The sequence below is a fragment of the Sesamum indicum genome, linkage group LG1, assembly GCF_000512975.1.
Source record: "Sesamum indicum cultivar Zhongzhi No. 13 linkage group LG1, S_indicum_v1.0, whole genome shotgun sequence".
Classification (NCBI taxonomy): Eukaryota; Viridiplantae; Streptophyta; class Magnoliopsida; order Lamiales; family Pedaliaceae; genus Sesamum; species Sesamum indicum.
In genome coordinates this window covers 1,885,127-1,898,493 of record NC_026145.1, presented here as the reverse complement: position 1 = coordinate 1,898,493, position 13,367 = coordinate 1,885,127, and the positions used below count along the sequence as shown (strand labels likewise).

General features: G+C 33.8%; 2 protein-coding genes across 3 annotated transcripts in view; both read left to right on the top strand.

The window, feature by feature from the left end:
- LOC105176122 (K(+) efflux antiporter 6) overlaps window positions 1–2,801 on the top strand; it is a 6,887-nt gene extending 4,086 nt beyond the window's left edge. The window contains exons 13-20 of one of the 2 annotated variants that reach the window (XM_011098869.2): window positions 440–536; window positions 696–749; window positions 975–1,070; window positions 1,246–1,434; window positions 1,522–1,599; window positions 1,834–1,878; window positions 2,042–2,131; window positions 2,253–2,801. In XM_011098869.2, coding sequence (XP_011097171.1) covers window positions 440–536; window positions 696–749; window positions 975–1,070; window positions 1,246–1,434; window positions 1,522–1,599; window positions 1,834–1,878; window positions 2,042–2,131; window positions 2,253–2,342 — 739 coding nt within the window. In that variant the 3' untranslated portion in view covers window positions 2,343–2,801. The remainder of the gene's footprint in view (window positions 1–439; window positions 537–695; window positions 750–974; window positions 1,071–1,245; window positions 1,435–1,521; window positions 1,600–1,833; window positions 1,879–2,041; window positions 2,132–2,252) is intronic. The other variant, XM_020696803.1, reaches the window with a different exon arrangement.
- LOC105176038 (abscisic acid receptor PYL2-like) lies at window positions 6,594–7,669 on the top strand. Its single transcript, XM_011098750.2, has one exon. The coding sequence runs from the start codon at window positions 6,751–6,753 to the stop codon at window positions 7,315–7,317; it is 567 nt and encodes a 188-aa protein (XP_011097052.1). The 5' UTR covers window positions 6,594–6,750; the 3' UTR covers window positions 7,318–7,669.

The window sequence follows — 13,367 nt, the reverse complement described above, 5'->3', positions numbered from 1 at the left end:
GAGTTTCAAAAGAATTCAGTTAACCCTTAGAATTTGGATACAACGGAGAATCTTTGTTTATCAGCTTTTATTTTGTTTAGTTACTTTTGGTTTTGGGTCAATAAAAGAAAAATCTATGGTATTTTGTTTCTTTTCTTGTCTTGCACGCTTGAGTTCATAGTGAAAGGGTTTGTTCTTTTTCAGTTTTTTGAGAGCTTTAGCATGTCTCAAAATTTTCCTTATCCATTCACTCATGATTTGGCATGCTATGAAGAATAGGACCTTCCCCAGAAACATGTGAAGATGAATGCAAATCATGTAGTGGTTCCTTGAAGGAATATGCATTTTCTTCAAAAAGAAACTTTTCTAGCTGCTTTGAACAAGTTGACAGACTAATTAATCTACTTCTTAAGCATTATATCAACTTGTTAAGCATCACACTGATTAATCTATCAGCCAGGTTGGTGGTATTGCTGGCTTTCTTGGCAGTTTTATCGATTATGTCGCGGACCTGTGTGCCTTGGTTCCTGAAACTTATGATAAGTTTGTCATCTCAGGTAAGGTTTTGTTTTCTCAGGTTTTTTGTGTTTCCTTTTGCTTTGTTTTCTAGAGTCAACTGACATAATTTTAAAGAGATAATGTCTGTCTTGAGCTAGTGTGAACAGGACGCTTTAATTGGTCATAACTTACTGTGCTATATTTGTCTTCTTTCGCAGACCAATGAACTTTATCAATTGGCCTCAGTTGCATTTTGTCTACTCGTAGCCTGGGTTGGTGTCATTTCCATTTGTTCAAATCTCTTTGAATTATTTTAGTGTCTAAATGCGCACACACATATATGTGCGCATGGTGTGTGTGCTTTTGTGCTGTTCGTGTCTACATTGTACAGAAGAACATTTTCCCTTCTGCTTCAAATAATTCCATATGTCCAGTGTCTGATGAATGGGCTCTTTATATTCACTGAACCAAATATCTAACGATGTATATGGTTTCAGTGTAGTGACAAGCTTGGCCTTAGTCTTGAATTGGGTTCATTCGCTGCGGGAGTGATGATATCAACAACTGATCTTGCTCAGCATACGCTTGAACAAGTAAGATTACTTTTAGCACTTCTTTCATTGTAGAGACAAAACTAACTAGATTCATGTTGTGTATTTGCACTTATGGAATCAGGTTTTTCCAGGTATATTTCCCTGAACAACATGACGTCTTGTGGTAATTTGTGTTTCGTGGTTCCACATGGGTCTTCTTTTATTGTTGTTGCAGGTTGAACCTATACGCAACCTATTTGCCGCTCTTTTCCTGGCTAGCATTGGGATGCTGATCCATGTTCATTTTCTGTGGAATCATGTTGACATCTTGCTGGCATCAGTTATACTGGTGGTCATTGTTAAAACTGCTGTAATTTCTTTGGTTGTCAAGGGATTTGGCTACAGCAACAAAATTTCAGTTCTTGTAAGAGCTAACTTGTTTATATCACATTTTATAATTTGCCGATAGATGTGTTCATTACAACTGAGCTCTGGTTTCTGCGCCATGTAGGTTGGGATGTCTTTGGCACAAATAGGGGAATTTGCATTTGTGCTGCTCAGTCGTGCTTCTAATCTCCGTCTTGTTGAGGTAAATGCTTCAACTTTGTCTAGTACAATTTAACCGGCTGTCTTCTTAATCTCCCATTTCAAAAGTTTTATGTATTTAGCATACAAGAAAGAAATCGCTTACTTTAATGGTCACCACGTCATATTCTGTCAGCTAGAATTATTTGTTTGGGTGTGAACACTATGACAAGCACATGAAGCGATATGTCATGTTTCATGCTTTTTGCCATTTTTCATTTCTTTTTAAATTTTGCAGGGGAAGGTGTACTTGCTGCTTCTTGGAACAACAGCTCTCAGTCTGGTACAAACTCTTCTGAAGTGACGTGCTATAATTAATTCATTATGGTTCCTTCAAACTATTTCTTTGATCTTGCAAGTCAATCCAAGACATTCAAGTCTGGCAAAAGGCCAATGTTCTTTCAATATAACAAAGTTTGAGCATTGAGAACTATATTTTTCCGCAGGTAACCACTCCATTGCTTTTCAAGTTAATACCAGCTGTTGTGCACCTTGGCGTGCTTTTAAGATGGTTCTCACCCGACAGTCAAACTGAGGTAATCATCACACTCTACACAGGTTCCTTAACGTTGAATTTTCTATTTGGCTCTAACGGAATCTTTCAATTTACCTATGCTTGTTTTTTAATATGTTATTTCTCTATGGTTCTGACTCCAGCTGGGATTTAGAGGTGAAAATCTCCGTACAGATAGTGCTAAACAGAGAATTGCTCTTATATCGAAGGATCTGTTGCTGCATGAAGGATGACAATACAATGAACCATACATTTTACCCTCTGAAAGTTTTTGATGTGTAAATATAATTGGACGAAAGGTTGATTAGTTCAACGACTTTTTATGTGTTCTTCTAGCAGCGCATCCATACAATCTCTCTTATAAGTCCAAGTAGAGAAAGACAAACAAGTACAAACCTGAAGACTTGCTAGGAGTTAGTCTAACTGCTAGAGCTGCTAACAATCCGAAGCATCACCTTGAGTCGGGATAATGCTACTGGTATTGTGATTTCCTTTTGTATTCTTTCCATTCTTGTAAAATAGTCTTCAGCTAATCGAGACAAATCCTTTTCACATTGTCATTTTAACCATTTATGTATCGTCAACTTGTAGAGTTTTGTTATGTATCACCTACATTTACTTCATGAACCTAATGCTGTACAAATGCTGAGATTACCAAGACCAACGGCTCATTTGCTTGTAAACAAGAAGTTTTTAACTTCTTGCATTTATAGTCCAAGATGCCCAAATTATGATGTAACTTTTTTGGCCCTTGGCTGCAGATATGAATGTAATAGATGGATAGTAAGTGGAGCATTAGGAGAATCTCTCCCATGCTCCCTCTCTATGTATGTGTTATATATGGCTATAGGATATGTTTTGGTAGGGAAGAAGTGGGAATGCCAGAAAAGGTGCTACCCACAAAATTTTGATTGGGATTATTTTGAGGAAGAAAATAGTTTTGTGGATGGGTAGCAAGTTGAGTAGAAGTTGTGGAAATCCCTCTCCAGTCGCCTTTCCCAAGCTGCTGCAGAAATGGCTATCACACGTACCCTTTTTCCTCGAAATATAAGCATTAGTAGTGGTAGGTTTATGATGATGAGGACTAAACTAATACCAAGATGATGATGAGTATTATTATTACTTACTATTACTGAGTACTAACTCCACACCAAACAGCTGATGACTAGTTCCCAAAACCCTAAGTCTGCAAGTTCTTGAATTGTGACCACTTCTCCCACACTCTGAGCATTTCCTCATCCCCATTATTATTATTATTAATTATTCACAAGACAAGAAGAAAGAGCGCACTGATCATGTGATCTTGTGTGTGTTTGCTCTCTCTCTCTCTCTCTCTCTCTCTCTCTCTATATATATATATATATATATATATATGTTTGAGTGTTTGTGAATGTGTGTACATATATTAAGTAAAATGGTGAGGTGTAATTGATAATTCATATGGGCTCACGGCGTCAAAAATGTCAAACTATTTGAATTATATAGTCACATTAGTCTAATGTAAATTTTATTATTAACTTCGTGAATATGTGTCAATGTTTTATTATATAATGTGATGTAAATTAACGGGGATTTATTTGTTAGACAAAAACAATATAAAAAGTATTAAATATAAAATTTTTAATTACAAAAAAATTATATATAACTACACTAAATATCAGAAAAATTAGGGTAATTATACCTATTTTTTATTGCAGTGTACGTACAATATATAGTCTTTCCTGAAGAACTAAATTGAGGGTTTTTGAAGCCAATCCATTAATTCTGATGGATAGCATATGCATGACGTCTGATCACATATATATGGCGTTTTAGGATTTATATATTTAATACTATCTCAAAATGAATACACCAAATGACTCGACTATATATATGTTGTACCTAGTTATACACATTATTCTAAAAAATCTAAAACCATTCTCACTTTTCTTAATTCCTATGATTAAATATAGTAACAAATACCTTTTCATAAGGGGACATCATGCAAGGTCAATTTAGTATTTTGATTCCTACATCATGCAACTTACCCTTCTTTTCTACATCATATATCCAAAAAGTTTAGCCCATTCTATTACTTGGGCTTGCCCCATACCAAGTCTCTAATGGCTCCCTAATCTTAATTTCCTGGGATTTTTATTTGTAAAACCCATTTACACACATCCACATATTTATATTGGATTCAATTTATTTTGACTCTCTGTGATATGTAAAAATATCAAATTTTTCTTATCAAATTTTTAATATAAAAAATAACCCTTATATTATGAATAAATAATCACACCGCTTCCTAGTTAATTTGAGGCTATTTTTTTAGAAACAATGACTAAAATAATCTAAATAAAGATATTAGTAAAAATGGTGTACCATAAATGCACCGAGTACGGGATATTTGTACTGTACAAAGGGGGCTCATGTCATCCAATCGCTGTCCGCCACGTGTCTCGGGTTGTCGGAGGCCGGTCGCTGAACCCGATCCGAGTAACGACCCAAACCCATTAAAAAGGGGCGGGTCTTCTAAGTAAAATTGCAATTTTGAAGTATTTAAAGGGTAAAATAATCTTTTTTATACAAAATTAGGATTATACCCATAAAGTATAAATTATTTAAGATGTGATACGAATTGATTGGTGAATGAAGATGAAATTAAATGAAAGAGGTAACTAATTTAATTATGTATTGTTATATTATAATACGAATGATGATGATGATGATGATGAAATGGCGTCTCCTGATTTCTGCATACCAACACATTTTGGGGTTTTTGTCACTAAAATCCTTCCAACTCTTACATTCTTATTTTAATTTTTCATGCTTCATTACTTCAACGCAAAGTGTTCCTTTCTTTTTTATTTATTTTAATTTAATTGATTTTATTTTAAATATTTTGAAAAAAGCTGTAATTGTATATTTCACTCATATATGTCGATCAATGCTACCTCTATGTTAACGTTTTTGGCACATAAATAATACCCTTAAATTAATATTTTTTAAAAATATAAGCATTAATTTTTATATTTTATTTTTATTTATAATACATAATCAATTATAACAGACTCCTCCAAAATTAGCTATACCCCTTTTTCTTGAAAAAAATTATAAAATACCTTAATTTAATAATTATCTAACAAATAAATATTCTCTTGTGACAATTATATATAGAAAGATAGTTATTTTAAAAAATAATAAATATTTATAATTATATAATTTATTTTATAATATAAAAAAATATTTATTATATATATATATAATAATGTGGAGTGGAGGGAGGGTAAGGGTAAAAGTGGGGCCAGGGAAAGGAATCTTGTAAAGTGGAGTTTAGATCACGCGGTCAGTTTGTTAAGTTTGTCACATGATCCACCAATCCTCGCCTTCCTTTTCAACCATGCTCCCTTCTTCTCTTCTTTTCCAATTTTACCCTTCTTCATTTACATTGACATCTCCTCAAACGTCTTTAAGATTGGAATTGTAATTACAAGTACACCCTTTATTCAATAATAAAAATTTACACAAACACTCCCTCAAAAAATAATTTAATTTTATAAAAGACATAATGTATTTACGTATTTAAATTTAATCTCAAGATATATCAATGAATATTTATGAAATTAGAAGAATTAAATAAACCCTATTAATTTGTTTTACCATTTAATATGAATGTATAAATGGTCCCATGGATTGAGGTGAGTGGATTTGCTTTCATGAAAAGAATGGAACACAAAGCACAAAAAAGTGGAATAAGGCATTGTTTATTGAAGAAATTTGGAGTTGCAATTAATTATTACAACATCAACTCCAAATCTTTATTATTTTTTACCTTCAAATTCTCTTTTTTTACTAAAATTGGAAAGGATATATATACACATTCTAAAGTTGATCACCCACACAACTTGTCATTTTTCAAACTTTTGGACAAATCCAACCAATTAAAATGATCATCCTTAATTAGTATTGGGTAATTTATGTGTGTGTGTGTGTATGTGCCCAAATCTTGAGAGTGAATATTCGTTCCTACATTGTGGGAGAGTAGTACTATTTATAGGAGTAGTGTCAAATCTTGTTCATTTTTGTCTTAATTCCATTTATGGAAAAATGACAACTTCAAAGATATAGTTGTAGGAACTATTACATACCCCTAAGGGCAAATTCGTCCAATCACTGTTACATTTCCCCCCCCCCCCCCCCCAATGTTTTATTGTGAATTAATATTGTATTTCGTACTATATATATTTCAAATAATAAATTGCAAATGTTTTAAACAAAATATTATGTTTAAAACACTGGTTTTCATAGTAAAAATTAGAAATTATGATATTTTGATCATTTTAAGTAGAAGCCTCCCAAATTAATTAAACACCATCCACAATTTTCGAATCAAAACAAGAATGAAACTATATTTTATTGATTTTGATAATATAAAAATAGAAATTATTAATATTGATATATATATATGTATATATGTATATAAGCATCTCCAAAACCCTCCATCTATTCCAGCTCTCTCTCTTTTCAGCTTGAATCAAAAATCATAGCACCCCTTTTTCTCCATATCTATCTTCTCTTTTCTTTTCTTTCCCCACCCCCCAAACCTCCGAAACCAAGAATTACTACCTTTGCCTTTGGGGGGTGATTTCTTGAATCGAAATGGATGGCACAACTCAAATCCCTCAAGGCCTGACGCCGGGAGAATACGCGCAGCTGGAGCATGTGATACGCACTTACCACACCTTCGACGCATTGCCCAACACATGCACGTCGCTCATCACCCAGCGCATCGACGCCCCGGCTGCCGCCGTGTGGCCCCTCGTCCGCCGCTTCGACAACCCCCAGCGCTACAAGCACTTTATCAAGAGCTGCCGCCTCACGGGCGACGGCGGCGTCGGCAGCATCCGCGAGGTCACGGTTGTTTCCGGCCTCCCCGCCGCCACCTCCACCGAGAGACTGGAGATTCTCGACGACGAGCGCCACATAATAAGCTTCCGCGTGGTGGGCGGCGAGCATCGGCTGAACAATTACCGGTCGGTGACTTCTGTGAACGAGTTCAAGAATGAATCAGGGAAGGTTTATACGGTGGTGCTGGAGTCGTACATCGTAGATATACCGGAGGGAAATACGGGGGAGGATACCAAGATGTTTACGGATACGGTGGTGAAGCTGAATCTGCAGAAGCTAGGAGTAGTGGCAATAGCAAATTTGCATGGGAACGAATGAAAAATGATGATGAAATTTCTTGGGTGATTGCTATATGAATTGTGAACTCAGAAGGCCAACAGGCCGGCTACAATAAAAATGGTTCCTTCTTGTTTTGTGGGCCGGGGGTGGATGCGCTTTTACTTACTGTTCATTTGCTATTCACACTCCATTTTAAATATCTTTTCTTCAATAATGATTGATTTAGGTCAGACCTAAACTCCTCCATCTTTTTCATTATTTGTACAATAACACAATTATTTGGGTTGTTAGTTTAAATTTAATTTGTGGGCTCAATGGACTATATATCAACACTGTACAAAAGGAGGCTATTCAATGGCTTCCTCACCTACAATATCCATTTCGAATACTACAACTAGCTACTGTTCATACCTCAAATTCAAGTACCAGATATACATCTACATGCATTGCTTAATACCTTCTCTCTCTCTCTCTCATCTCTCTCTCTCTCTCTCTATATATATATATATATGACTTTTTCTTGGTATTCATATGAAAATCATAAAAAGAAGACTAAATCAGATAAAGGGTCTCTTTCCATGTGTTCATTTTCGCTGTCCAACATTAATTGGTCTCATATTTTGGTAGGACACACACACACAGACAATATATATATATATATATATATTTGTTTGTAGGAGTATAGGGAGGACTAAAAATTTTAATTTAAATTGAATTTAATGAATTTGAATTAATTATATGACAAATATAATATATTTATATTATAATTAATGTATAAATAAGAAAACGATCAATCATATATTAAGTATATCATATTTGTTTTGTGATTGATTTAAATTGAATTTGAATTTAATTTTTTTTAAAAGAGAAGTAGCTATAGGTGGTGTTGAATGGGATTCTCTCTTACTTTTATTATATATATATATATATATTTACATAAATGAAAAGGCCAATACCTTATCAGCATTCGTGTAGTCCAATACAGAAATCAAAAACAAGTGTTGAATATAAAATTCATTACAATGCACACAAACATATGTGATGTGAAGAATCCTCAACTTTCAATTACTTTATGTGTGTGTGTGTGGTGTGTGAAATGAGAGGGAGATAAGATGGCTTTTTGGACAGCCTATACACACAAACACACACACATACTATATATAACAATGTCAACCCCATAATTCAATTAAAATGACATGGGGTTCTTGTGATGATGAACACTGCCTTTGGGGACATCCATGTGACCATCAATCCTCTTATCCACTAATTTTACCTTTTTTTTTCATTACATTAATATTATAATATGCAATCTCAGCCAATCATTTCTTAAGATGTTTTAAGCTTCAATCTTTATATGTTTGGCTCGCATTGCCACCGGAAAATCATAATTATGTCATGCCACTACTAAATTTTAAATACTATTTATGTCCAACTCCGTCCCCCTAATATCATCCAGACCTACAAATACATGAAATTAGACTCAATTTCATTACAATTATTCAATTATATGCCGTAATTATATTGATATTTCATTTTATAATATCGTCATATTCTGATCTAACCGTTCACTCTCATAAAAAAAATGTTACTGCCGCACAAGGGCAGCTTGAAATCATTTGTACTACATATGTAAACATATTTGTGAGAAACGATACTTATATATATATATGTTTTGGTCCTAATTATTGTGTCGTATAGATGACCTAAATCCTAATAAATGAAATTGGGTAAGTTAGTGCACATGAATTGGAAGGCTGAGAGGTCAAAATCTGATGCATGGAGAGAAGGAGCCTTAATTGAGTACTGACATTTCCCAAACAAACCCTAACTCCTACTCTTGAGATGATAAGCACTTCTCACCAATATCCTTCCCTCATTGCACGTGCAACTTGTATTCATCCTCAACCAAACCATTTAAAGCTCCCAATTTCTCATACATGTTCTTTTTTTATTTTTTATATAAACTAACCTTGTATATACGGCATATTCGATGTGTGTGAAAAAATATTTTAAAAAATTAATATTTTTTTTAATAATTTGGTTACTAATTATGAGATAGTAATTTTAAAAATATAAAAGTGTCAAAAATTTAGAAAGTTTGAAGAATATTTAAATAAATTTATTAAAAAAATATTAACATTACTATTATAACTAAATTTTATTGAACTGAATGAATAAAGTAAAGAGTAAACTTTTTTTTTTTTTTGAAAGGTAAATTTCATAAATGGGAAAAGGAGGTATAATACAACAGTGCTCGTATGATATGTTATCCCTCGACAGGCCAAGGGATACACCATAATCTATAAAGTGTACTAGAGCTAACAGAGGTAGGAAGATTTTTGCTAATAATCCGTAGTCTAACATCCTATATGATTAAACTAGCTAACGTAGTCGGCGACCTCGAAGTGTGCTCAAATCATCTCATGTTGCGTTCCCTCAAAATGTGATAAACGCACGCCCCAAGTAGCACACGGTATGCCATGTTAATAATGTGTTTGCCCCTCCACTTCCTAAAAGCCCATTCAATATCCATCCACCACTATCTGTTAGGTCAGAGAAATCGAATAGTTCGTCTGATAATAGTCAAACAACGTCTACTATACTGAATTAAAGAATAAATTTAAATATTTAAGAATTTGTACGATCACAGAATTCTCGTCTATAATAATATATATTTGTTGCAGAGTAATTTGAGTTAAGATTGTGTACAACACTGAAAATTTGGGTTGCTTAAGATCGGCTCGATCTTGGGAGGTGGGCCCAATATGAATGGTTGTGATTTGGGGGAGTGGGGAATAATTATTACTATAACTGTGGCAATTTCAATGTTGGGCCTCAATTGGGCCCAAGACCGTGTTACGTTCTTAAATCAATAGTAAGCCCAAAATGAAATGGGCCTTGTAAATGCTCAACCAGCCCAGATAATACCCAGTCAATTTCTGGGCTCAGTGTTGAGCTTTGCTTGCCATAATTCAAAACTGGCCTCACTTTGTTTGGATTGGGACAGAAAATGTTGACAACAACCACAAAATTATATAAACTTTCAATTTACTACTCATTCAACATTTTCTAATATTGTTTTTATATTTGTATGGGTTAAATGTAATATATATATATATAATTAAAATAATGTGATAAGAATAAAATATTATTTTTAAATTATAAATATCATATAAAATAGTTGATGATATTTTTTACTTCTAAGATACGGATTAAAATTAGGGTAAATTACAATGAGCTCTTTCAAATTTTGGTATAATTATGAATATCCTTTATTATTTAAAAATTGTAAATATCTTCCTGATATTTGATAAAATTATGTAATTTTTTATTAGAGGTTTGGAATTGTCAATTTTGTCCTTATTGTATTTTTAAAAAAAATTGTAAAAAACTTGGACGAAGTAGATGAAAAGAATTATAATGAAGAATTATGTATTTAATTAATAAAAAAATTAATTTCTTTTAAAAAATAAGTAAAATTGTAATTTATAATCTATAATGATATTTTAGTTAATTTATCATAAAATAAATGAAAATCTAACAAAAATTAATATATTGAATTAATTATTAAACAATGATAGAAATTAAAAATATTAATTATTTATGATTATGTGAAAATTGATCCTTACAGATAATACAAATCACATGACCTATAAATTTTAGCCTATTCTCTATTTCCATTTAAAGTGTGGAAGCACACAGCCCTTAAATAGAGCGTATGTAGAGAAGGAGTTCTGTAATTGCATGCACTCAGAGAAACTCGTCAAAGATCTGCCCAACAGATCTTCCTTTTAACACCCCTCCAATTTTGCTTGCATCATCATTTCATACTGTTCTTGCTTGCATTCTCTCTCTCTAAAACTCTTCTATCTCTTGTATGTATGTATATATGTACATATGTATATATTTGTCACTATATCCAATGACTAAAAGTACACTGCTGGTGCAACAGTGTGGTTTTCCAATCTACTTGCCTAAACCCTTTAGTTGTTTGATTCAGGTATCAAAAGTATGTTGTTTCCTTACTCCATTTCACTCTCCTTTCTCATCACATTGGCTTTGTTGTCTTGAAAAAGTAAAGCCTTTTTCTTTTTTCCCCATGAAAAATGGCGCTGAGGAAATCCTGCCATGCACAGGAGTTTGAACAGAGAGAGAATCCAGATATTTTGTCTGTTGATGATCATTGCAGGGATGGTGTGAGCAGATAAATGAGAGGTGATAAAGGAGGGCAGGAGTGATCAGAAGTGTGTGTTGTGTGTGAGAGATAAAGAGAGAAAAAAATTGGGCCCTCAAAAGGCTGCAACAGAAATGAGTGGAACTGCAGCATCAAAGAGTATGCATACTACATAATTAATTATCTCTCTCTCTCTCTCTCTCTCTCTACATATATATGCACACACATGTATGTATATCTCGCTGCCTGATCTCTGTATAGACTCCCATTTTTCCCTGCTTTTGTGTTTAACTTGCTTTTAATGGGCTTTTTGTATAACGTATGTTCTTCAAGTTCTATGGCTCTTTGTGTCTTGAGTGTTGGGGAAACTTGTGGCTAATGAGTCTCTTGTGTGAAAAGAAGAGTTTTTTAAGAAAGAGAGGAGATTTGTTTTGTGTTGGTGGTAGAGATTTTGATTCTTGATGGGGTCTGAAGCTCTGATTTCTCAGTTTCTTGGGTTTTGGATTCTCGGATGAAATCCCACTTTTCTTTGTATTTCTTCTTCATGCAAGTAAAAACAGCTAACTTTATGCGTTTGGCATTTTATTCTTTGTTACTTAGTTTTCTCAGAATGGTGGTGGGGTTGAAGTACTTTCTACTGCTTGGGCTTGTTCACAGTTAAGATCTTTTACCACCTTGTTCTTTATCATGAAAAGGTAAAAAGAAAAACAGCTAACTTCAACACTTTAAGGTGGTCTCTTGGCTTTTGATTTGTACACTGTTTGGGGAGAAAGGGTAACCAATGATTTCCTACATATGGTTCTGATCAATATAGAATCAAAGCTCCCACCTTTATACTTGTTTGGCAACCACCATTTGTTCCCAGAAGAATAGAAATTTCTCTAAGTATTATACATACTAAGAAATGTTTAGCTTTTACATATTCCCAGCAAAGGCTTGAAGGAGAACCTGCATAATAACCATACTTCATCTGTTCTTGCAAATTTTTCCTCTCCAAAGGTATCAATAAGGCTGGTTTTAGCATTGGCTAATGGTGTTTATATGATTGATCTTTGTACTTTTATCTCAGCTGATTGCTCTAAGGAATAATTTTCTTGTCCATTTGTTTCAAATATAATGGTGTTTTTCACTATGATTCTTGAAGCTGATCAAGCATATGAAACTTCTTTGGATTTGATATAGATGGTAGATGGGCAGTCAATAAACTGATCACCTTTTCATTCTCCATGCTGGTTTTTGAGGAAAATAAAATGCGAAAATGCCTCGATATCACTATAATCTTGCCCAAGTTAAAAAGGAAAAAATTCGCAGAGTATGGTTTTTGTCACTTTCTTTTTGTTTCCTTCACAAGCCAAACAGTATGAGAAAGTTCTAGTTTTCTCATAATTGCTGAATAAAACAGCAATAATAGTGTTTTAGCTGGAGTTAGCTCACTCTTAGTTAGTCCCATATGAATGCACGGATGTGAGTGTTGGTTTACATTAGGGATTGACATGATCTAAACAAATTCACTGATTGTTTTCTGTTTAGTTTTGTATACGTCTGTGAAATGCTCAAGTGTGTGCGACTTCAAATCATTGAAGTTGTATGCCTAATTTTTTCCCTATGATTTATGAAGATACTATGCATATGTGTGAAATTTGGGTGTATTTGATCATGTCAGCAGATAGAGCCCTGAGGATGATTTAGAAGTACACTTCCAGTTACTCTGTGTTTTGGTGATAAGTGATACTATCAAAACATGGAAACCAACCCAACGGGATCACATTCCGTTGCCACAGAAGGAAATTCATTGCAAACAGTCTCAACTTCTCTTGGTTATCCTGATTCAGTTGATAGGCAAACTCCACATCATCTCATGCCTGGATTTCTTGTCCCTTTTACCCTTGGAGGAGCTGTGAACAATTTGGAGGAC

What these genes read in the sequence shown, in the direction of transcription:
- LOC105176038 (XM_011098750.2), top strand. Translation starts at nt 6,751, where the DNA reads ATGGATGGCACAACTCAAATCCCTCAAGGCCTGACGCCGGGAGAATAC.